General features: G+C 42.7%; 1 protein-coding gene across 1 annotated transcript in view; it reads right to left on the bottom strand.

The window, feature by feature from the left end:
- Window positions 1-7062, bottom strand: part of EXPH5 (exophilin 5) — a 35032-nt gene extending 27970 nt beyond the window's left edge. The window contains exon 1 of the mRNA XM_030954579.1: window positions 6944-7062. Within this exon, the coding sequence (XP_030810439.1) occupies window positions 6944-7062 (119 nt within the window). The remainder of the gene's footprint in view (window positions 1-6943) is intronic.
- Between the last annotated feature and the right edge of the window lie 19769 nt (window positions 7063-26831).

Raw genomic sequence — 26831 nt, 5'->3', positions numbered from 1 at the left:
CCGAGCCCTCCTTCCCGGGAGCTGCCTTTTAGTGCAGGCTGTCCTGCTGGGCCGTGCTCCACTTCCAGCCCCAGCTGCATCCCCAGCTCCCTCTGTGCACAGCCTCTGCCCTGAGCCCTAGGCTCACAGCCAACTCGGCCTCCAGCCCGGTGCCTCACCCCTGGCCGGCCTGGCCATCACGGGGCCATGGCTGACCCTGGTCACTGTCACCAGGTCTGACCCTGGCATAACTGCTCGGCTTGACCACAGCCCTGCCCCATGATTCTGGCCCTGCCCCGTGAGCACCGGGCTGTGGGGGAGCAGGCCTGACCCCAGCCCTCAGCCCCACAGCCTGGCCCCAGCCCCGGCCCTGCCATGACACCACAGCCATCGCTGTGCTGCCCGTCTGTGTCACTCGGGACAGGCCCTGGTGGCCAGGCCCTGCCCTGCCAGCCCTGTGGGGAGCCACCATGGACCCAGTAACCTGAAAAAAGCAGAAATACATTCAGTGCCCTGATGACAGGCTGTTCCAAATGTTACACATTTCAAAAGGTTCTTCCTTCTGCCACCACAGACACCATAGGAAACCCCATGCCCTCAAACACCAAGTGCAAATCTTTAGAGGAAAGGATTGACACTGAAATTAATTCATTATGAAAGGACAAGATCAACGAGCTGGCAGGAAGGCTGGTCCAGACTCTGCTCTGTAGGTATAAAACTGGAGTTACATCACAGACTTTGATCTAGTTAGCCCAGATGGACAGAGTAAAAACCAAGAGAGAAAATGGCACACACTGTGCCTACTTGCCCCTGGCCATTTCTACTTCTCCTTCTCAGCCTGTGTGAAGCCCCAGTCTGTGAGTCTAGACCCCACCACAAGATAGGACTATTAAAAAACACAATGAGGAAAAAATCTGGTATGCAACTTCCCAATTGCATTTGGTTACAGTATCCCCACTCAAACAAGGGAAGTCTCAAAATGGGATTCTTATGATAGCAATTATTTACCAAAGCAAGTAAAGGTTTTTAAATCCCGGTCTTCCCTGCCATTTTTGCTTCTACTGGCACTTCTTTAGCATATTAGCCCTTCAGGGCTTCAAAGGCCTATTTTCATTAGTGTTTACAAACCACTAAACACACCGGTGGCACAGTATCAGTGGTAAGTAATAATAGTATCTCCTCCACATCAAGACACAATAGAACACTTGCGCCCTGAAACATTCCTGGGTGGAGTATCTCTTATGAAAGAATTTCTTTATTAATGCTTTGTTCAGGAAGGGAGCTCCACTGGAACAACAATATACCCAAGTAATGCTGTCCTGGTATCCTGTCTGCTCTCCTCACCCATGCAGCTCGTGTACTTTGGAGCTGATTTTAAAAATTCTTTGTAATTATGAGGAGTTGAGCCTCAAATCTGTATCTCTAACACCCAAGAAGTTATTCTTGGTCTCCAAGAAGGTAAAGAGGACTACCTCTGTGAATATGACAAAATAAAGCCTGCAATGGCAGACCCCTCAAACTGTAAGCAAGACAATATAATTGAAGCACCAAGTACGAATATGCTCAAATACATACAAAACTGAGTATGTCTGCACTGCTGCAACAAATGTCTTCCCAAGAGAAGAAGGTGAAAAAATACATTTCCAACACAGGATTGTATTTCCCTGCTATTGCCAGACCTGTGAGAGTAAATGGCAGTCAGGAGAATACAGTAAGGAATTACTTGCAGCAAATGAACCCAGTAAATGATCTGCATGAGGCAGTAAGAACAGCTGTGTGCCTGTAACAAGTAACTATGCCCAAATTATTTAATTTAGAGACTGTCTAGAACAGTCAAAGGAGGGGACTCATCTTTCCCACAACACTCAAATGTTGTTAATGGGTCAGCAAGAGTGGAGCACTGAGTGGTGCTGACTGTACCTCCCAATTAATTTCATATGCTTTTCATCTTCAAATTTGAGGGTAAATTAAAATAAACCTTTGTTTTGCTACTGTCTATTCTCATAGTCATCTGTAAAATAAATCTACTAAACCCCCCCGCAAAAGCATAAACCAACCTGGAAAAGAGCAAAACAAATTAAACCAAATGGAATGAGTGCTCTCCTCTCCCACAAGCTCCATTTCCCTTTCCTCTTTTTTTCAGTTCCTATTCAGAGACAGTGGCTGATGTGCCAGATATGTTCTAGAGCTGGCAATTATTTTTTTGCCACTCTTCCTACTGAAAAAAAGGAAAAAAATCCTTAAATAATAGTTAGTTCACAAAACACGATCTAGAAAGTAACTTGCTGTTAGGGCAGGTAGGTTAATTTCCCTATTCTGTGGCTCAGTCTCTCAGTTATTTTCAATATCTCATTTGTAAGTGAAGATAACAATATTTCCCTTTTTCTCAAGGATTAATGAACAAAAACAGCACAAGACTATTGCATGCAATTGTAATAGGAGCATTACATAAAACAGCCAAGTCTCCTAAATAAAATTAAAGGATACAGAATTTTTGTGCCCTTTTACATGCATTTTCTATTTATCCATAACTCTTCTACTCTGTCTTCCAACTGTTCACTTTTTGGACAACCTGCAACTGTACCAGCTACCTGGTCCCATGCCACGTCCCCCTACCTGCTGCCTCTTTTAAGTAGCTGGCTCCATGTCTCCTGGCTCTTCTCATCTCAGCTGCTTTCTCTGGGCCTTGATGCAGTTCCAGGGGTGGAGGTGCATCTCAACACCCAGTGTTCAGACACTATGAGACATCAGAGATGCAAACTTGACTGGAATGACACCTGCTTGGGCACTGTCTGCCTCTCTACACTCTGCAGAGGGAGGAGCTGCCTTGGAGATAAAAGGCATTGGCTCCACCTCTGTATCCCATAGCTTCATGCCCTAATGCTGCTGAGACTTCCTGCAGGGACTACCAGTTCCTCTGCCACCTGCCAGGCTCTGAAGTGCTGTCCTGAAGAGATGGAAGGCAGTCAGCCTCTCTTCATCCTGCCCGTTTGCTTCATCAATAAAGGACTGAAAAGAGAAGCACCTTCAGGTTTGTTTGGCCTTTGGGACCTGGAAGTCTCTGTGCAAGTATTAGCTGTCAGTTCTTTTTTTCATTTCTGTCCCCAGCAGCTGCAGAACAAAGCTGAAGAAGATGAGCTGGGTGCACTCTGAAGTCTTGAAACCATTAGTCAAATATGTGATTTTCAGGCCTATTTCATTACATACAGAAAGTTGATCTGTGATATTAACACCTGTACAAGTATTCATTGCACTCTTACAGAAACTGAATTTTTGAAGAGCCATCCGAACAGGATACTGCACTGTGAACATGCTGTATTCCTCCCTGCCTTCTCCTGGGCATCTAATTGTAACTGAAGTATTTGTGACAAGGAACCTCCTTCCACAAGCTTCTGTAAAATCATCAGTTTCACTACCAGGCTTATTAAGTAGCATTTAATGACTTGAGTTGGACTTCTGCCTTAATACTGCAAATACTATAATGGAATAATGCATGTATATTTATATAAAACCCCTAAATTCCATCTCTCTTCTGCGCTAACATGATAAATGAAATTTTCTTTGAATTGGTATTATGAATAAAACTGAATTCGAGGAGCAAGGAAATCTGAAGGGAAGTGTTACCCAAGTTCAAAACTACTAAGTTTTTTTTTTCTTTTAAATTATTATATACGTGATTAATAAGTTTTTGAAATATTTTCGGTGTATATAGCAGTGAGCAACCATATGAATTATACCAAAGCCGACTGTTGCTGCTTCTCTGAACTTGTTTCAAGGAGAAGGAGGCAGGTAGGGCTGTTTTGTGGTGGCTGCTCAAAGGTACATCTGAGAGGAGCCACGAGAGGGCACTGGAAGGAGAGAACCGGCCAAAAAATACAGTCGTGGGAACCAACAGGCCGGCACACAGCAAGAGCTCTGCTCCTTGCCCATAGCAAGAATAAACTAAGGTCCAACAGGACATATAGTTCATTTCTGTATAAAAGCCAAAGCTATACTGAGATGTGTCCCAGGCCATGCTTGGAGGTCTGAAGACTTCCAAGGGAGCCAAGAAAGAGCCAACGGTTCCCAGAGAATGTGCTGGGGCATCAGGAGCAACAGGAGGAGAAGCACCAAGCAGAGCTGAGAGCTACACAAATGTGCACAGTTGACAACCTAACTCACACATTCCTGTTCTACACAAAGGCTACAAAGAGAAAGGGAGATGACAGAGGCTGTATAAAGCAACCGTTCCCCAGAAAATCTCCCCATTATACACTTCATTTCACAAAGGCATGGGCTGACTGGATGAAGAGAGATCCAGTTCTACCCAGCACAGGTAAGCAACAAGAAAATAAATGTATTTGTCAGGAAATAATTGCAAGCTCAATACATTTGATGAAGTCACAATAAACCACAGAGAATGTCAGAATTGATCTTTTATTTCTTATTTCATCTTTCAAAATTAACTGGTGTTAACATTTTTCAGTATAACAAATGTAGCTTGTTCCTGCTTTTATGATTATAGATCCCACTTTATAAGTGGGAATGAATTTCAATTTTTCATTGATCTTTTAAGAGACTGGCAGACAGCTATGTGCTTTGCTTCTATGACATCAAACAGTGTGGACAAGATCAGCGCAGTCATTGGAACCTGACTTTGGTCTGCCAGCAAATGCTTCATTCCCTCTGTCAGTCCAGTCTACATTGGTCTATACAGGAACATGCTATATTGTAAATACAGATGGTCACTGAAAACACGTTACCAATTTGTTACTGACCACTGGTTGTTATTGATTTGCTCCCTGGCCCTGCCCAGCTCCAACTAGCTCTTTCCAAAACCATGCCCAAGAGCAGTCTGAAGGGCAACTCACTTCACTAACTTTGTGCAGAAGAGTAGTCTTAATGAAATTGTTCCTTGCATTCCACAGCATCTCCTATATGCCTTGTTTGATTGACAGCATCAATCAAATAGCTTCAAAATCACACTTTGAAAATATCCCAGGAGTGGGCTGCCACCGTTCTCAGGCATTCTTTAAAAACTTTTATACTGAAAAAATGTCTATGAAGTTAAATCAAAATAATAGTAATAAGAATGGCAAGAAGGCAGGCATATGGGACAAAGGGGAACAAATGCAATTTTGTTTAGAGCCTCTGAAGCCCACTGTGGTCATATAGGAACTGCAAGATCTGGCCCTCCAGGGTGATCACTGTTATTACTTTGATTATAGTAGCACAGGGCAACACCACACAGACTGGAACCTGTCTGCTCCTGATGAGAGTCTTCTGGCCTGAAGAGCTTACAGTCTAAATAAGACCAGGTAGACAAGTGGAGTGAGAAAGAAAGTACTTTTATTAGGTCCAGGAGAGATTAGGAAACTTGCCCAAGGACACATACCTTTGACAGATCCAGGGTTTAACCTAGATTTTCAGTATGGCACCTTGGTCATAAATACTTCACCTACCTCCTGCTCAACTTGTGAATGCCTCTTCAGCTGAGACTTAAACAGAATACATCTCAGTAAAGCATCACCAGAAACATCCTGTTATACATGTTTATTTTGAAAGCTTTCACATAAATAACATTTTCTATTGACAAAGTCCTAAGTGCACAGACAAAGAGAAAATACAAAGTTGGGGGTAGGTGAAAGCCTCGAGCTCAAAAACGGGCTACTGCTTCACTAGGCTTTCTACAGCATTGGAAGTTTCAATGCATTTGCTTCAACTTTAGTGCCAAAAACTTTAGAGTTTTAAACTTACAGCCCTCCAGCTATGTAATTCCCTATATCCAGCAAAATATTTTTCCTTTTTGGGAGGGTAATAAGACAGATGGAACAGAAATTAATCAGAAAAAGAAAAGTAATACCAAATTATGAAAGAAAGAAATTGCCAAACTTAACTCAGTCCAGGTGCACATGACACAGAAACCAAGACAAGTTTTAGATGTAAGTCATTGTTGACATATAATATTTAACCATGCTCATCATAAAATCCACTTTACTGAAATCAAAAATACACAGTACAAAAATCCACTTGACGCAAATGTTACTCATTAACATTCCCTCCATATCTTACATGAAAGCATTACTTGTGAAAAGTGCCCACTTGCAAATCTGAGAGGACACTGCCTCTCACTTCACAATGCGCCAAAATTCATACCTCCGGGAAGAAATTATAACCTTTAATAATAAACGGCTCATTTTCCAGCATAATTTCTATTAATTCCTCGACCTTTGCTTTCACTATCAACACAAATAGCTTTGATGATTGCACAAAGGAGTAATACGAGCTAGAAACAAGGTCGAGGTGTCCTATATCTTGATAAGGCAGAGAGAATTCAGTTAAGTCACTTTCAAGAGTGTCGTGAACTACCTTTCAGGCAGGTGAGCGCCTGGCTTTGTTTCCAAAAGCTGCTAGGATCGACTCAAAAGCCGCAGAGTTGCTATGCTTCCCTGCAAGGTCCGGCACAACTTCCCCGTCGCCGTGGTCTCCCGGGTACCGGTGTTTAGCCCACACCCCATGCCAGCGGCACGGTGAAGCACAGAAGCGGCCCCCTCCTCCTCCCCGGGGAAGGAGAGGTGCCACGGGGAGCCGCAGCCGTGACTCAGAGCCGTCTCTGTCACAACACGCATTTCCCAAACGCCCCGATGCTCCAGGTGCCCGGCCGGACGGCTCCGGCGGCAGCCAGCGCTGGCGGGAGCCACAGGCGCTCCCCGCTGCCCCGGCAGCACCGCGGGGGAGCTCAGCTCTCCCTGCTGCGCAGCCCCGCAGCCCCACGCCGCCTTGGCCGGCGCAGACCCTTCCCCGAGGGCGACCCCCCCCCACCCCCTTTCCCGCTCCCCACCTCCTTTCCCGCTCTCCCCGTCGGCATGAGCGTCTCCCCGCACCGCCGGGCTGGGGCCGTGCGCCCTCCGCAAACCCCGTTCCGAGCCCTCTACCTCCGCAGGGGCGCGATGGGCACCGGCGGGACGGGGCTGAAAGCTGGTACCTGACTCTGTCCTTCTCTGCCCGCCGGAGCTCCGCGTCCCTCTGCAGGACCTGGAAAATCGCCCTGGCTTCCTCCTCGTTCAGAAAACTGAGATCTGGCCCCTGGGGCGCTGCGGTCATGGCTTGGCTTATCGGCAGGCGGGCGGGCGGAGGCGGGCGGGCAGCGCTGAGCCCGCGCAGCGTGCAGCCGCACCAGCATGGCCGAGCGCCGGGCGGACCGGCACGCCGGCACCGCGGGACACGCGTGTCCCTGAACGGCGACAGCCGGCGCGGCGAGCGCGCGGAACCGCCCTGGCCCGGGCTGGGCAACTCCCTCTACAGCGACCGCAGCGCAGCCCGGCGGGGCGGGGCAGGGCTGGGCAGGGCAGGGCAGGACAGGGAGGAGCGGGGAGGTGGCACCGCCGTCGGGGCCGAAGTCGGAGCCGGAACCGGAGTGGGCGTTGGTCTTGGAGTGGCCGCTCGCCCCGTGCTCGTGTCCCCCGGTTCAGTCGGGTGATGGATGCGCTGAGCGCTCGGCGCAGTGTTCGCTGTGGCACTGCCCAGGGAGCGCACGCCCGCCCGGGGGTCCGCTGCGGTTCCCCCATGGCGCTGACGGTACCGTTCCCGCCGGGCAAGCCCCGACACGTCTCTGCCCGGTTCTCCACGGCACCCGAGTGCGGCCCCGGCGCTCCGCCCGGGCGTCGCTCGGCCCCCGGCAGCTCCTCCGTGGGGCACGCCGCGTTCCGCTGCTGCAGGAGGACATGCCCGTAGTTTTGCGGAGAGGATGCAAAGCGGCAAGTTTTCCACGAGGGAACAACGGGACAGTGTTTACTATATACTCTCCTGTAAGGCTTTCCTGAAGAAATAATGGGGAACTATTCTTGTTCTTGATCTGGGAGTTATAATCACATCTCGGAAGTAATTTCATCCTGGCTCCGTTCTAACAGCTCTAATGCAACTCAGCTCTGTGTTGGTGAGAGAACCATGAATTGCTGCATCCCTCCTACGTATGCATCTGACTAGTTTGCTGTATTAGTTGAAAACTTTGTAAAATGTCCTTTGAAATTTTTCCATCGGAGAAGAGCTTTATTCAGGGCTGAACTGCAGATGGAGAAGGAAAATTATGGTGAAATATTTCAGGCTGAGAAAGTTGGGACTCTTCAGCCTGGAAGAGAAGATTTGTTGTGCCAACCTTGTAACAGCTTTTCAACATATGAAGGGCACCTACAGGGAAGCCAGAGAGGGAAGGCTCTTCATTAGGAGCTGTAGTGGTAGGACAAAGAGTAATCGGTACAAACTGAAAGAAGTGAAATTTAGGTTACATATTAGGAATAAATTTTTTTTACTGTGACAGTGGTGAGACACTGGAACAGGATGCGCAGAGTGGTCGTGGATGCCCCAGTCCTGGCAGTGTTCAAGGCCAGGTGGGACAAGGCCTTGAGCAACTTTGTCTAGTGGGAGGTGTCCCTGCCCATGGCCGGGGGAATTTGAGACTAGACAATCTTTAAGGCCCCTTCCAAACCCCTAATATTCTCTGATTCTATGAAAGAAAACACAATTTTTATTATGGCAAAGCAAGTCAGTGGAAAAAGGCAGGGCAGTGTGCAGCAGGAGCTGGGCTGTGATGCACGCAGCCACTGTCCCACCCTGCAGCAGGCTGACGTGGGGCTGCGGCAGAATGTTGCCCCACTAGGGAGTTGAGTGGTGCGAGTGGAAATAAAGGCCTTAGAGCACAGCGGGAATAACAGGTTGCAGGAGGTTCCTTGTTTTGAAAGAGCTTCTGGCATCTTTTGTCTGACCCAAAGAGAAACTTACCTGATTCCTGGTAACCAAACAACAAAAGCAAGACTGTGAGACAATTGATGAAAATGTAAAAAAAGCAAACTATGAAGAATTATGATGTGGAGAGGGTGTGTCTCCAACAGAGAAAACACAGTGAAATTTTAATAGTGTATGGGAGACACTTCTGGGTAAAGTCCAAGCATTTCTACGTTGTTTCTAGAGGTGCAAGGGCCACAGCTGTCCCTGTGCAGTAGGGGAACTTCCCTCTAAGAGCAAACGTCCTGTCCTTCTCATTCTGTTGCATTGAGCATAACAGAGTGACTGTTTCACCTGCAGAAGCTGAGTGTATGGAGTTCTCCTGGGGACTCTCCCAGGCAGTGAATTAGACATCACTCTCTCTTTCTGACTGGCACCTGCAGGGTGAGAAGCAGTTGCTCACTGTGCTTCTGCATCAGCATCATGCTTCTGCTTCTGCATCATTCAGAGCTGGGGCAGAACATGGTAACATTTTTTTCTGTACATCCATTGCGATGATGCTCATCAATGCCCACACTTGCCCTAAAAAAATATTGCATCTTATTGGTGAGTTGAGGTCTTCTAACGTCTTGTGCAATTTACGAGTTGTCACTGCTCATTGCAGGAGATTGGAATAGATGACCTTTAAACCAAACCATTCTGTGATTCTATGGTGAAAAATAAATACATACATACAGAATAAATAGGAAGGCTGTGCACTTTCTTATATTTTTGCAAAGGAAGTTATGTATTACAGTTCTTACAAATAAAGGGTGGCATTTCCCCACAAATTTGGTGACTATCTATAATTGTATCTATCCTGCAAGTAAGACAAGACTGGACGTGTATTTCTAAGTTTCTGTCATTCTTTTCCTTAATTTCTACAAATTGGACTAATTGGCACATTTTTCTTCCCGTCATTAATAATGGGAATAACATAATTCCCATTATTTGTTGGCATTTTTTAGTGCAGAGGGAAACAGGGACAAGATGTTCATTTAATGTATAAGCAATGTATAGTCTTTCAAGTAATAAGAAAGATTTTTTTTGGTGTGTGTTTACAAAGCAATGGAATTGTTTAGAAGAGTGACAAGTACATACACTAATACACATACACTGGCTTTACAGGGATGCTGCAAGACTTCACAATTATAATTATTTTAATGGTTTCTATTCAGAATATTTAGAAATTTGGGCATAGCCATTTGTATAATAATAAGACCTTCATTTTACACAGATCTTTGGTACGACACATAACCATTGCAAAGTGTGTGTTGGGACCAGGACTAGAAACAGCTCCTGTCTATGGAGTCTTTTACCAGAAATTTATTTTGTGAAAAATAACCACTTTTCCAAATGTCTTTTCATTACTCCAACTCTCTTACAGTTTATGTCTTTTCTGTATATGGATCATGATGACAAGAAAACACTGTCTGTATTCCATTGGAGTCCCTCGCACCTTATGTGCTTTAATTTCTGCTTGATAAACCTAAGATAAGATACATGCTTTAAATTTTTTCCATGTTTTTTAGTTAACAGCTGTTCCAGTGAGATACAGAAGTGTTTCTTGTGAATAAGTAGTGTTTTCCGGTTTAAAAACCTGAAACAGAGGGCCAAAATAGCATATGAGAGGCTGCAGACATGAGACATCAATAGTAACGTTAATTGCCAATGCCACTAAAGAGGATGCTGACACACATACTTTAATTATAGGGCAAATTCTTCAAAAATTGTATTTCACAAATACTGCTCTGCTAATGGGTGTTGCTAACTTCACTTATTCTCAGTGGAGGAATTAAAAGTGTAGGGTTCTGGAAAGCCAGAAGGATTGATTCTACAAGTTGGTCTGTACCTAGGGAATTGAGAGGAATGTGCAGAAGGGTTGGTTAAATCTTGTAGCAATTGGCCTCGAGGCTCGTAACAGCCTTGAGGCTTGAAAGAACTATAAGGTCTTGTCTGTTCCTGTTGCACTAATTACTGTCTAAATTGTCATCCAGATTAGTGAAGGCTGGTTTAATTAAATCCCTGTGTTAAGTGAGAATGGCTTTGTGACAAGGCAAAGAATAAATATGAAGCATCTTCCATTTAAAATGTCCTAGATCTGCTTATTGCTTTTGAAATAAATATTTCTAACACTAGGCTAGGTGAAAAATACTCAGATCGTACTACTCATAAGGACAAAAGCAGTGCCTCTCCTCTGTTTAACAAGCCCGTTGTTTATACCTCCATTTATTCTAATAGTCATTGTTTATTGATGTGGGTTAACATCTGGAGATCTATCTGAGTTTCAGAGGACATGGAGGCTTGCATGGTTCCCACTGCCACAGGTCAGCATCTCCACTGAGCAGTGGGTGTCCTCCAGGACCTTTCACTGGGCCCTCAACTCTCCCTTCAAAAGAGCTTTGGCCTTTCATTTAGGAATTTCAGCTGTGAAGTGGTGAACTTTGGAGATTGCCTGGACATCAACATCCAAATGCTATTTGTGTTTTTGTAGCTGTTTGTGTGCTATACCGCCTCTTGTGAGGCAAGGAGGGAGCCAAGATCAGGCTGAGCAGGCTGTGGGGTGCAGACCATCACTGACCACCCTGTGAATGCCATGGGCAACAGCTCTGCTCCCACAGGGACAGCCAGTCTTCAAGGTGCACTGTGTTCCCAAGTCACATATTGCAGCCTGTGTGGCTGCAGTCTGCTCCTTTTCACAATCTCCTCAAGCACTTCCTCTTGCTGAGTCTGTCATTCACGGGCTTCTTTTTCCCTCCCCATCCCTGGAGTGTGGGCTGCTCCCTTCCCCCACTTTTAGACTCTCTTCTGCCCACACAGCACATTTCCTCACCTTACAAGTACTTCTTGCTGCTGCTGCCTCTTGCTCCAAGGCCTTCCTGCCCCATACATTGCCAATATGGACTCCTCAATTTGTTTCCTGTGCAGGGTTGTTTCTGCTGAAATAGACTTGTTGATCCCTTAGAATGACATAAGGACATCAAAATATGATCTGTTTTTTGCCTACCAGAAGAAAGGCAAGAGCAATGTCCCAAAAGCATATTATCATTGCATAGCAGCAAGGAAAGGTGGTCATGAGAGAGATCTCTGAAATGGTCAGACTCTGCAGTCTGAACCTGGCATTCATGACACTACCCTCTGTGTATTTGGTGCTGCTTTGGAAAATGAATCCACGACACCCCTTTGTTTTGCTCTTTCCTTAGGACTGACTGTCCTTCTTCCTCCCTTATTTTTAGGATTCAGTTAATCACTAATTTCATTTCTAATACTCACTTTCTCTGGATGGGAGAGAAGAGAATATTGTGAGTAGGATCCCTCACAGGGAAAGACAAATTTGGCTTGTAGGGTGTTGCTGCAGGGAGCTGCAGCCCAGAGAGGCATATGAAACAGATTGTTACCTTTGCGGCTCTGGGGTATTAAACCACTTTACAGCTCTGGAGTACAAAACCACTGTTGGAATGGGAGGGTGAACATGTTTTGTTGAAATTATGCAGGGTTTCTGCTTTTTTAGAGGTCTGATGTCTTGACTGTCAGGGCCATACGTTGGCTAGTACTGCATATAACATCTGTTCTCTTGGCAGAAATTGGGCAACCTTCTCTTCCTCCTTAACTAATATGTGCATAAACATAATCACCAGAGGCCAATACCTGGGACATGGCAGAATTACTACATTTAATATATTTAGGTCATATGCCAGTGCATGCAACCTATTAAGACAGGCTTGAGTAAAGGTACAAAGAACCAGGCGTGACTAAACCATAAGGAAGAGATGTCATCAGAAGCAAGAAGGCAACCTTTAAAACACTGTAGTCATATCCAAATAAGGAAAATAGAACAATTCATAAATCCTGGCTGATAACATTTTTAAAAAAGGAAAAAAAAAAGAAAAAAATATGGGAGGAACAACTTGCTGAAGATCTCTAAATGAGGGCTAAACCCTTCTTCAGCACATCAAGAAGCTCATCAGAGAGTCTGTAAGGCAGGTCAATGAATGCTGTATAAAAGAAGCACTATGGAAGACTCAGTATGACTACTAAAAACAAAACTCCTACTTGACAGTGCTCTCCTTGAAGGATGGCAGCAAATATTTGGACAGAGCCAAGTTGATGTATTCTGCTTGTACTTTTAAAGACATTTCATAGTACCATCATCAACAGCTTCCAAGGAAACTTAGTATTGTGAGATTAAATAAAAAGTCATTTTATGGGTCAATAACAGGTTACAACTTGGGAAATAGAGGGTAAGAATAGTGGAAGGTCAGTGGTAACAACTGGTCACAACCACTGGTAACCATTGATTTTCCCAAAGCTCTGCGCACATTCTTAGGTGACCTGGAAAAGAAATGAGCAGTGAGGTGAGCAAGTTTGCTGGCGTGGTGGTAAAGTTTGTGATATGAAGACATTCAAGATAGTAAGGACAAAGGCATACTATGAGGGACCACAAGAGGCTTTTGTAAGACAGAATGACTAGGAAATATCGTGGAAAAAAAAATCCTGGCTTCACATAAAAGCAGCTTTCACCAGTAAACAGTGGACTCTGAGCTGACTATTACGATTTGGATTCAAGGTCTATATGCATAACTTGTGAAAACATCAGAAAAGGAACCCAAATATTGTAATTTATTAGAAAAGGAAAAAATTCCATAGTTTTCTTACAGCTTATATAGGAATATGGAATTCTGTATGGAACATAGATTACATATTCCTATACCATATGAACATAGATTTCTGCATATATATTCTGATTATAAATTCATGTATATTCCATATAAATGAGGGAATTAGAATATGGAGTTCTGTATATTCTATGTTTCTATAGAAATGATGGAAAGGAATTAACTTTGGTGCTTCTTCAAGTATAAGAACGAGGGGTCATCATTCTGGATTCAGATCCATGGCTGTAATCTGGAGTATGTGTTCCATGTGGCTGCGGAGGGCTCCTTGTCTTAGGAAAAAACTTCATAAGGATTCCTCTTCTGCTGTTCTGCTAATGGGATCATGACCATCTGCCATGAGATGCCATGACCAGCCATGAGATTTTGTTGGAGTGGCAGTCCTCAAATAGTTTTTGGATACTTACTAATAGAAGATGTAACCTTAGGAGCCAACAGATCCCCTCTTGATACCAAACTGTTCTTCATTGTCAGAGTCCTAAAAATTTTGCAGTTTACCAGCAGCAGCTAAAAGAGGGGTGTCATAGTTGAAGCAGAGTGGCGTCAAGATATGAGGGCATACAGATGGATAGACGAGGCTGCTCTGTATGATGGGACAACTTTATAGGATTGGGAATAGACCAATTCAAATGAGCTGTGCATTTTTGCATCCCAACTGCTTTCAGGAATTAAATTCAAACTCAAAGTTTCTCTAGTTGTACCTTAATTTCTTATCAAGCCAGTTTTCATGCTTATGCTAGATTCAGGTTTATGTGAACCAGCACATGAGAAACATAGGCAAGGCATGCAAACTCAAGTGAAATCTCATGTAACAGTGAAGACATACTCAAATGTCCCTGTGCTTACCTCTGCATGTACTGTTACATAAAAGCTAGCCCAAATCTGACTGCTGCATCTGTCCTTGTTTTGGCTGGGATAGATAGATAATTTTCTTCTTAGTAACTGGTATCTTGTTGTGCTTTGGATTTAGTATGATAAGACATCGATGTCTTTAGATTTCTAAGTAGTGTTTCTATCAAGTAAAGGACTTTCCAGCTTCTCATGGCCTACTAGCAAGAAGGCTGGAGAGGCACAAGAAGTTAGGAGGATACAGAACCAGGGCAGCTGACCCTAAAGACTCTAAAGGGATATTCAGTACCACATGGCATCATGCTGTATATAAATTAGGGCAAAAGCTGGCCAGGGGCTGCTCTTGGGAAATGGCTGGGCATCACTTGGTAAGTGGAGAGCAGCTGCATTGTGTATCATTTGTTCTGTATATTCTAATTCCTATTATTATGGTAATTAACACTATTATGGTTTACTTCCTCTTCTGTTTCATTAAACCGCTTTTATCTCAACCCACAAGTTTTCTCACTTTTACTCTTCTGATTCTGTGCCTCTGGAAGTCAACTTGCAGGATGGGGTTAAAGCAGGACAGCATCATGCCATCTTTAGTTGTGTAGGGTGATATATTTGTTTTTTCACAAAAAAACCCCAAAACCCTAATACAATTTTAGAGCAGCCAGCATGACTTTACCACAGATACCTGGCTGCCTTCAATGACAACTGCTTTGGGGATGAAAGGCAAGCCATTGATACTGGCTATTTTGACTTTTGTTAACAAGACTATCAAGACCATGTTTGGTTGTATCTTTGTAACCATGTTTGAGAGATATGGACAGGATGGATTGTCTATGAGGTTGATGAAACAAATGACTGGACCATCAGGCTCAAAGAGTTCTGGTTAGTAGCTGAAAGTCTAACTGGTAGCCAGTTAGGGATGGTATTCTTCTGCATCAGATTGTGACCCTGGTGGTATTTAACTTCTTCACTCATGACCTGAATGATGAAATGGAATGCATCCTCATTAGCAGGTGGGGAAAATGGTGGGGAAAAGATGGCATGCTGGAGGGCGGGGCATCAGGGGGATCTCAACATGGTAGAGAAATCATCTGACAGAAACTTGAAGTTCAAAGAGGGAAATCAAAAAAACTAACCAACCAAACAAAAAAGCCATTTAAAGAGGCAAGTAAAGCCTCATCTAAAGCTCTAAGACACAATGCCACTGTACAATTTGACAGGCTAGAACAGAGTCTTTTGGGAAAGAACCTGGGGGGTCATGGTGAACAACCCAAATATGAGCCAGCAATGTGCCCTTGAAGCAGCAAAGCCTAACTGCATGCTGGCCTGCATTATTAAGGGTGCAGCCAGCAGGCCAGGGAAAGTGACTTGCTTGTCAACTCAAGAGGCTGTGTCTGGAGTGTTGTGTCCAGTTTTGGACTCCCAAATACAAGAAACATTAGCATACAGGGACAAGTCCAGTAGAGGAGCATAAGACTGACCAGAGGGCTGTAGCCTGTGACACTTGAGTAGAGGTGAGGTAAATGGGTTTGTTCAGTCCAAAGAAAAGGTTAAGAAAATTTACTTGTGTGCAGCTTTTTAGTGGATGGTTACAAATCTCCTTGGAGGGCCAACACAAAAGGACAAGTAATAACGGACATAAATTCCCTGAAAAAGTTCTAAGTCACCATTATTAAAAAAAAAATCCTGGATTTATTTGGGTTGAAAGGGACTTATAAAGATAATTTGGTCCATCTCCCCCAGCCATGGGCAGGGACATTATTATTCACTAACTCAAGTTGCTCAAAACCTCACCCTGCCTGACCTTGAATACTTCCAATGATGGAATCATGGCTGATCCAGGTTGTCTAGGAAAGATGTAGAGGTGTAAAACTGGGGAGGGCACTGAGCATCTAACATCAGAGTTAGCCCTGCTTTGAGAGGGGATTCAACCTGACAAGGTCCCAGAGTCCATGTAGATTACTTTATGCTTCTGTGATTGCAAGTGGTTTATAGCATATGTCACATTTAACTCCTCAAAGCAAAAATTATCAGAGACAGAAAATGCTTCTGTGCACTGACTGCAAGATGTAAATGTAATCCATCGTGAGGAAGTTTGTTTCATCATATATATCAGGTCATCTTTTACTGGAGACTAATAATCAGATTATCAAAGAGAGTCACCAGCAGCAACCCTGATTAGTGTCCTTAGAATGTAATGATTGCCAGTGCTGGGTGGAGAAGAAAGATAATAAATTTAACAAAAACATTACTTCAATTTTCATTTAATTAAGACAATTAAAATAAATGAAACACAATTAGAAATCTCAAAATCTATAATAAAGTTGCATAAGAAAAACTCTTAATGGTATCTTTAGTCAAATTATTTTTGAGCTAAAATCACATCATACTCTGTTTAAACCCTGAAACAAGTACAATTATTAATGCCCCAGATAAAACCCTGGCTTTATTTACATGCTCTGTCTCAGAGAACAAGGTACAGCAAGTATGATACAGCTAAATCAGAATGCCTCTGTGAATATGCCAGGGGAAATTAATATAAATTATGGCATGAAAATGCCTTTCATTCCAGCAAAGCAGCAGATTATATTGAACTTAATTATATCACAGATAATTCTGTGTCATTTTTAGCACTTAACTCCAAGAGTGCTTTTATTGCAAGAGAATCACAAGAATTAGGCAAAATCCTTCCTTTACCTTCCTTCCTGTGTTTGCATAAATACTCCTAACAGTGGAGGGGAAGGAGCAGCCCATTCACATCCCTCTTTTAAATTTCAGTTACTTTTGATGTTGGTCAGCTACAAATACAGCAGATCAGAATAATAAAGAGCATTATTGAGTAAAAAATATTTTACCTTTGCTTTGTATAGCAATCAAGTTTTATCTGAAAGATCAGGTAAAATATACACTTGTGCTTCAGTACCACTGCCTAACTAATCCTCATCTACACACATTAATGATGAGTCTAAATACCTTCATCTACCAAAGAAAGTAATAATTTTCCTAAATATAAACACTTGTGCTGCAGACAGCTTTAAATGAATTAGCCTAATTACTTTTATTTTCAATGAAGAACACCAAATGATTATAGTACACAATTTATCTCATTCCAAAGTAGACATTTAAATAGGTCAGATGAATCATGCCTTAAGAGAGGCTGTTTCTCTCTATTGAGTATAAAGGGAGTCTGGCATGACTAGCTCCAAATTGTAAACTGTATGCATCTAAAGTTAGGTGAGAGGAATCTCATCCCACCTGTTTGTGCACTTAATAAAAGAAGAATACCAATACAGTATAAAACTGAACAAACTGTCCCCAGGCTTTGAAACAAGTTGTTTTAATCTTGAAGCAATATGGCTCTTAATTTAGGGTTTGATTTAACTCCCACTGAAGTCCATAGCTGTGTGTTTTAAGGGGAATTTAATGAGTCTTGTCAATTACTGCTGTTCACTCTCTAATCAAGTATACTTAATTAAATTCAAGGAGAAATGGATACTCAATGCTTAATGAGAAACAATATTCTAGAAATACAGGTTATATTTTGAACAGGATTTTTTTGTAAATTAGTTTTTCCCCCTCCATCTTATAAATTAAATATGTAAGCAGTATAGATAAATCCTTAGTGATAACTGTCTTTAACAATTCTAATTCAAGTAACATCAGGAAATACATATGTTTTTACCTTCCACAGGATTATTAACTCTTTAATTAATACCCGGAATATATTAAATAAAGTCCAGCAGGATGTTATCGTTCTGTTTAAGTGACACCTCTGAAACTTGTTTTACACTGTCACTTTTGCAGGGCTCCTCAGTGCTGCATCCCAGGTAACAGTAGGCTTATTGTACTATTTGTTACACAGAGTGCAATGGAGTTGTAGGTGGAAAATCTGATCTGATAGAAACTTTTGGGCCTTACTATCAGAGATAGAAATGAATGGCTATCCAAATGAAACCATTGAAAATTTACTGTGTAGCCAGGGTGTGGTTTCAGTCCTGGTCTTCATGTGGGGAACTGAGGAAACAGTGGGGATGCATTACATGACTGTGACCATGACATGTAACTCAGGGCCTTTGCTCAGAGAGATGGAGCCAGAAGATTTGTGTTCTCTTTTCTCCTTGATGAATTCCTGCTAAATACCTAACTGGCTTCACATTGATTTGATGTGCAAGTGGTACGGAGGTCTTCAAGGAGGAGAGAGAGGGAACTCTGTGAAAGGAAGGAGCTAGCACCTGAGCGAGATTTACAAACCCTGGAGTTAAACACTACACATCTATTATCTAATTCAGTTTCTATTTCTACCTGTAAATCTGCTTCAGAGTAACACATGTTTGAGAAGAAAGAACAGTACCAGGAGCTGCATGAGGGACAGGAGGCTGCCTTGCTTTGGCTCTTTGCTGAGAATTGTGTGTTTCAAGTTCCCCAGACAATCCTTGTTTGGCAACCCTAATGCAAAGGCAAAAGAGGTCAGCTTGGAAGGATTTTAAACATATTAAAAATGAAGTAGCAACTCTGCATATTAATAACAGGATTAAATAAAAATAAAGATCAATACAGAGGGGCCGAAAGCAAAAGACTATCTCCAGTGCACCTGGCAGTAAATGAAGGGGATTTAAGTAGGTGGGGAAATAGAAGCAACTTCAATACATTAGAAATACTGATGCAAAATTGAATGATTTTTCGTTTCTTTTATTCTTGTGGTATGAGATTTTCTGCTAAACAAGCAGCTCTCCTGTAAACGAGCTCTGCTGTTCCATTCCTAGCTTCAATCCACACAACAACCTTTATTGTGGTACCTGATCCAGCCACTTATGAATAGTTGGTCTGTATAAGCCTGTAAGGGAGAACTGTGTGCTCTGCAGAGCTCTTTAGTGGGGAGCACTGGAGATGATAGCTTGTAATGTTAGCAGGGACCTTCAGCCTCTTTGGTACTCTCCTTCTGGGTAAATCTGTGCTTCAATTGTTCTAATTGTGTCAACATGTATTTAAAAACATTTGGTGCAGACTAGGTAAAACCCTGGGTCCTGAAGGGATGCAGAATTAAGAAGTTTTTCCTGTTCCAATTGAAGCAACTACATTGGTAGTTTTCTTGCAATTTACCACTTTTTAAATGAACCATACAGACTTTGTATTTCATACTGAAAAGAATGTGAAGTTTCTGTGCATTAAAAAGTCACTGTGCTGTGAAATCCATTACTAATTTTTTCATGAGGAATAATGAAAAACTGAGAAATTGTATCAATACTCCATAGGGAAGGCATTAGAGGCTACACACACACACACACATAAATTATAGTTACATTCAAGTATATAATCAAGTTATGTTGCTATAACTGCAGCATTTTCTGGTATTTTTTGGTACAGTGACGAGTGACATGCTGAAAAATTTATATATGCTCTCATTTTCCTGTAATACCAGCCATAAATTTTGCCTTATACTGGTCTATTTCATCAGTGAAAGAATCACACACAAGTTTTATAACACTATAAAGATAGGATGAGTCTGGTTACTTTAATTACTAGCCCAAAAATGCCAGTAAAAAATGTTGATGTAAGAGATGTCAAGTAAATTTGATGTCACAAGAGATGTCAAAGCAACTTTATCAGTTTTAACTTCTCATTTTATTTACAAGCTTACGAAATCTACATAGAAGCTTCTTTCTTAAGAGCAAAAGAAAAATACAGAACCAAGATGGCACAGCCTTTAGTAATGGCTTGGTTTTAAAGGCAAAGGGATTTATGAGATGTACATGTTCAGTAAACAACCATATTTATGTACATGTCTGGGTTTGATGGTGGAAATATTGCCACAGGGTCGACATGGCAACAGACATTACCAAATCAGTGGAATTGCACAATAATGATTTTGTGCCATATATAGAATGGAAATTCTATCTGCTCTCATGGGCTAATTTTGCAATGACTTGCCTACCCTGCAGGCTCTTGTAGACCCATTGCTGCATAGAGATCCTTATATAGTGGTGCTAATCTTCTATTGGTTAATGATTCTCAGTCATTCTCTTCTCTTGAGCTGTGGGCTTTGGGAGTCAGTGGGCCCTGAGCCATGGTCAGTCTCCCACTACCAGAATTACCTTTCCCCAGCTGAGGCCAATTCAGCACAGTTGCTGAGTTGGATTTATTTTTTCCTTATCTTGTCCGTTCTGCCAAATTTCCTGGTGGCCCACAGATTGTGCATTCTTTGAGTTCACTCTCAGTGGTACACTCTTCCTCCTATGTTTTAGTAACCTTCCCCTGGATCTGAGATCATTGAAGATTGTCAAGCCCTAAGCCTTAACAATGCAGTCCTACCAACAACCAGTTTGTCCTTCCAACACCCAGACATCCCTTAGAGCTTGTTAGCTGCTATCTGTTTCATGGATTAAATTTCCTTTCTTTTCATTAGGCCTGAAATGATACAAAGATCAAACATCAAAGAAAACATATTTTCTTAAGAAAATTTTATATATGCCACATTTTGCAACACTGGGACACCTGACAACTTGTTTTGGGGATCAGTTGCTGCCCCAGAAGGTAGAAAAAGGCACTTATAGAATTGACTACTGTAAACTGGCAGAATGGACTATCCAAGTGCTGTAGCACATTGAAAAGTGACATGTTGCATCACCTGGGTGACGCACTATTGCTCAACAGCAGCAGCTGGACAAATAATTAATATGGAGGCAGTTCGGGGCTGCCTATCACCCTTAACTTCTTTCCCCTATATGGACAGCCTCTGGTAATAGTATCAACATTTTGTGTGATCTTAAATTTCATTATCTTCTTAGGATCTGGATATGCTGTCCAAAGGATGGGGATGAGAAGATTGGAAATGTAAAAGCAGACAGTTCCTAAGGAGGAACTGAGTCCTATGACCCACATCAGCAAAAAATTTTCCTCTCTCCTTAATTTCCTTGGCACTGTGATGCTTGGTAGGAGATGCTCAAAAAGGGAGAAGAAATAATTATTTGCCTTTGCAATTAACCCTTGCCATGCATGATTAAGTCAGAGTACCAGAAATGCTTTTTCATTCAAACACCTCCTCATTCAAGGTGAGAGGCAAAACCAGTTCTTCCTCCATGTCCTGATGGGGACACGTGTACCTGTTTTCCATCAACCCTGCTGACAAAGAACAGATTTGTATTCATTCAGAACAACAAAAAGACTTTGTTAGCCAAGGCAAAAGTAGTTTGTGTGCTGTAGTGGCTGACCTTGAGCCTACACCTAGTGCCTTGCTTACTTCCAAGAGGAATGGGAGCGAGACTAGAAAGTGCAAAAGCTGAAAGCTTGGATTGAGATAAAGAGTGAAGAAAAGCTATTTGTAGCAGCAAAGCAGAATAAAGAATTAATTCACTATTTCCTATTGGCAGAAGGTGTCCAGCTACTTCCTGGGAAGCAGGAGCTCACCACATGTAACAGTTACTTGTAATGACAAATGCTTTAACCACAAACATCCCTCTTTCCCATTGATTTCATAGTTGAGCACAATGTTATATGGCATGGAAAATCCCTTCAATCAATCTGAGTCGTCTGTCCTGGTTGTATCCCCTCCCAGCGTCCTGTGTACCCCCAGATTATTTGCTGGTGGGGCAGAATAGAAGAGAAAAAAAGCCACCCTGGGGCTTTACAAACACTGAGCAGCAACATCCAAAACTCTGGTGTGTTTCTAACACCATCTCAGTCTCAAACAGCAAACACAGTAGGCTATGAAGAAAGTTAACTCCATCCCAGCCAGACCCATTGCAAGGGCTGATCATGTTCTGCTCCTGCAAGAGCTGCTGTTGTGAGAGGAGAGGAGCCCCTGTGCCAGCAGACATACCTATGGAGGAGGCTGATATCACTGATATCTGGGTATCACTGTAAACTGACAAATCAATTAAAAATCCATGGCTTGTGATGCAGCCCGTGTTCTCTCCTTGTCTCAAGCAGAGCATGTTATGAATGTATCTGTGTATCTGTTTTATTTGCATTCAAAATTCAACACATCAAGCACTATACCTTGATGGACCCAAGCTGTGTTCCACTGCTGGGAAAATGCATGGAGGAAGCTGGCAGGGAAGCACAGGGCCAAGGGTGTGTGGAGGATCCCAGCCCAGGCAGGGCCAGCAGAGGTGTTGCAGCCAGGACCAGGAGTGGCTCCACAGCAGAGGTGTAGAGAGAGGTGTGGCCCCAGGCATGGCTCCAGAGGTGAGGCAGGCAAGAGCACATGAGGTCCAGGGTGGAGTAGAAGAGCAGCATGTGTGCTGGCAAAACGCCCAGGTCCTGGCTCCATGCCCAGAAAATGACAAAAGAGGGAACCAGGAAAGGACCTACAGAATGACCTTCTTGCCTGGGAAGCCTAATTATGGCTCCAGCGTGGGCTGTGGTGATACCTTGCTGGTGCAAGGTGAGGGTGGAAGCAACAGTAAGGGCTGAGGGTGGAACAAAACAGGCTATGAGGAAGGCAAATGTGTAGAGAGATTGAGTAAGAGATTAGGAAGATGCCAACTAAGCGTAATTTGATGTTAAAGCAAAATTTTAAATTGGTACTTGCAGCATCCGGATCCAATAATCACCAGCATCAGTGACTAGGAGGGAGAGTCGGAGAAACTGATGAAAAGAATGAGACAGCTGCAGATATCACTCGCACAGAGAGGCAATGCCTAATGTGACAAAGCCTACTAGCTGACCCAGCAACATACCTGGAGTAACTTTGAGCTGGGAAAATACTTTTGACTGGGTCATTGATTTGTGTCAAGAAGGTAAAGTATTGACCTAGTTGTGCGAGGCTTCAGCTCCACTCTAGCGGATGATCAGACCAGAGTGACTTTTAGAATAGGGAGTGGATTTGGTTGCATGAGAATCACACAGCGTAGGTGTACAAAAGCAACCAGGAGATTAGAAAGAGCATTAGAGACCTCTAGAACTGTGACCTGAAGGAGAACCCAAAAGAAAGAGCAAGTCTTCAACACTGTCTCACAGCCCACTTCAAATCTTTTACTGGATTTTTAATTCATATTACTTAATGACATATAATTCTCTGTCATTGCTCTCTTAGAATGACATACTTCTCATTTAACAAAAATAGTAAACATCAAATTTTTGTATTAGATGTGTTTTCATGCCTGTATTCCACTACAAGAATACACCAGTAAAATCTATATTTGTAATTCAAGTATCAAAAATTTTGAACTCAGACCTATCTGGAAAAAGAGCTTAGGCTTCCGAATATGGAGGTTACCCTCCTATTATTGTGTATTGTTATTGTATTTAAGAAACAGGACTTTGGGCAGATGATTTGCACGACCAGGTTATGCAGAGATAAAGCAGGTGTTTTCCTTCCAGTGAAAATGATCCAACAAAATAATCCTGAATACTCTCTAACTGCCTGAGTTAAGGCTAAAAGCAGTTTATGTGTACTGAGATATTTGCAAGCTGTCTGAGTAGCTTGTTAAATGGAGATCTACTTAACCATACGCTTACTCTCAATAATTTGTTAGTAACTTGATGAAAGTGGATCTTGTTCCGGTGCAAAGTGACTGTCAATTGCAAGCATTGTTAATAACAATAGCAGTGTATTGTATTCATGTGGTGATAACCTGAACGACTCTTCAAAGTACAAGGCAATGGAGCCATTGAGGATTTTTCTTATCTTCTGTCTAGTCCTCAGTCCCCTGAATATTACTGTTTCACCCACTCCTCCTAACTGATAAAGAGATAAACCCTGTATTTCCAGTGCAACTGCATATGTTTACTGAGTTTCTAGAAGATTTGAATCTCGTTATTCAGTGTTCTTTGAGTCAAATTGCTAGTGAATTTTTTTCCATAATGTTTATGTGTATCTGTAGGAAGGGTTTGTTTCTCTGTCACCATTATACATCGTGGCCTTTGCAGAATGCTAGTGAAATAAATTTATCTCAATAAATGGGACATCAAGGCAGGGTATCCATTTTAAAATTTGTGAATGATGACACTTCAACAGATGTAGACCTTCAATATCTCAATCTACATATCCTAGTATGTAGCTGTACTATGGATATTATAAGTGGCAAATGAGATAAAAAACTACTGGGGTATCTTAGAAAACACAGAGCAACTTTATTGCTCTAATCTGAAGCTCTTGGAATACTAAAATGACAAATTACTAAATAAGTGCATAAATAATTGTAAAATTATTTAAAAGCAAACCAGTATATGCCACTGCCTTTGAAGGATCCATTACCTAAGAAAGAAAAAAGTGGCTTTGTTTAGTTTGAAACTCAGGAGAAGAGAGGAATGTATCTATTACCAGTTCTCATCTCTTTGTAAGTCCCAAAATCAGACCTTGAGTCAGAAGAAAGGTCTGTAAAGGCATGCAGATGTATATGACAAACACAGCTTTTATGTCTTTACTGGGCACTGTGAAATTCCTGTAATAATCTGTTCTCCTCCTTTCTTTTTTCTTTCTCTCTTTTTACCTTTTTTAATTTTTCTTTTCTTCTTTCTTTCTATATTTACATCCTGCAGAGGCAAAATGATCTGGTTAAATTAAAAGGATAATGAAACTTACGTTCTGATACTGGTCTCCGGCTTCTGAAGAAAATAATGAAGTAAACCTAAGAAATTTATTTTGTTGTCAATCTAAACCATTACTGCAGCAAAATTTGCACTTTGTTAAAGTTAATCCTAGGCCTTAGAATGTGCAAGGAGATCAAGCTTCAAGGTTGCCAAGGCAGCTTCTCTCTCTTTAAGAGGAAGAAGTTGACCCAACACAGGAATGTCAAATGAGATTATTGAGATACTTCAAAAGTAATACACTGTGAATGCTACTTGCACATTTTAGCTGCTAGAGGCAATGGAAATGGTCATAAATATCCAGTGGAGACCTTTAAAAATCTGCAGCTCATAGTAAACTTAGCTGTTCACAAGAGTTTTAATACTCTGAGTACAGCTGCTTCCTGGCAGAAGTGCAGAAGAGTCTCTGTGAACCCACGCTCCTCCAACACTCCATTGCAGTGTGATGCCCAGCTGCCAAAAATCAGAGAAATGCACTGAATCCCATAGTTTTGTGTGCAAGCTGGGTTTGAGACCAGGTACTGCAAGGAACCATTTGCCTGAACTCCTTGGATACATGCTTTGTACAGTAGAGATATGGCTAGCCTGTAATTCCTTTTAAAGATGCAATTTGCTATGTTTATCACAGGATTAACTGGGAGGAGCTGCTGACTCCTTCCAAGGCAGGGAGGCCATGTAGAGAGACCTCAACAAATGAGAGGGCTGGGCAATCACCAACCAAATGAAGTTCAAGAAGGGAAAATTTTGGGTTCTGCACCTGGGTTGGGGCAACCCTGGGTGTATGGGCAGACTGAGGAATGAGATGCTGTAGAGCAGCGCTGCACAAAGGGACTTTGGGGTCCTGGTCTGTGGCAAGTTGAACGTGAACCAGCAGTGCCCTGGCAGCCAGGAGGGCCAACCCTGTCCTGGGGGCATCAGGCACAGCATGGCCAGCTGGGCAAGGGAGGGGATTGTCCTGCTCTGCTCTGCTCTGGGGTGGCCTCACCTCCAGGGCTGGGGGCAGTTCTGGGTGCCACCACATAAAAAAGACATGAAACTATGGGAGAGGGTCCAAAGGAGGGCAACAAGGATGGAGAAAGGCTTTGAGGGGAAGCCACATGAGGAGTGGCTGAGGTCACTGGATGTGTTCAGCTTGGAGGAGACTGAAGGGAGACATCATTGGGGTCTGCAGTTTCCTCATGAGGGGAAGAGGAGGGGCAAGCACTGATTTCTTTTCTATGGTGTCCAATGGCAGGACCTGAGGCAATGGCCTCAGGTTGTATCAGGGGAAGTTTGGGTTCAATATTGGAAAAAGGTTCTCCATCCAGAGGGTGGTTGGGCACTGGAACAGGCTCCCCAGAGAAGTGATCACAGCACCAGCCTGACAGAGTTCAAGAAGTGTCTGGACAGCACTTTGAGCCATGTGGTATGACTCTTGGTAACAGTGCTGTGCAGGGCCAGGGCTGGACTCAGTGCTTTGGGTCCCTTCCAACTCAGCTTATGCTGTGATTGTGAGATTCTGTGATTTACAAAGGGTTTGCTGGCTGTCTAGAAAGAGCATGTTTTTCAGTGGCTTATTTTTCATACATTTTTCAAAATTTGAATTGATGTTCATGTCCTTCATGAATTACAGTGTGTCTTCAAGGTCTTTATTTTGCAAAGCATATTTTTCCAATCCATACCATCTAAGAACTAACACTGATTGTTTTCATCCTATAGAAAGATCTTGGGGACCTTAGAAAATGCAGTTACCTGCATAGTCCAACACATATCAGTTGCCTTGCCTGCCTCAGAATCCTGAGGACTCAGAACAGCTTTTAAAATCCATCTGTAACACCAAACTGCTTTTCCTGCTGCATTTGTTGCCAAACTAACCCCTCCCTGGAACTGCAGTAATTGGATTTATTGCAGAAAGGCATCCAGAAACAGGAAGTTTCTCTTTAATATTAGTGCAAGGAATGGGGTGGAGTGTTTTGAATGAAGGTGCAAAATAGTTGTTATCAGGAGTGAAGATCAAAGAGAAGGTGATGAATGGGCGGTTTCGGTTGTTATTGCTTTTGAGAGGTGACTGAAGGGAAAACAAAGCAA

Source organism: Camarhynchus parvulus, chromosome 1, assembly GCF_901933205.1.
Source record: "Camarhynchus parvulus chromosome 1, STF_HiC, whole genome shotgun sequence".
In the NCBI taxonomy this organism is placed as follows: domain Eukaryota; kingdom Metazoa; phylum Chordata; class Aves; order Passeriformes; family Thraupidae; genus Camarhynchus; species Camarhynchus parvulus.
Note: the sequence above shows the minus strand (reverse complement) of the source record. Positions and strands in the feature narration are given on the sequence as shown.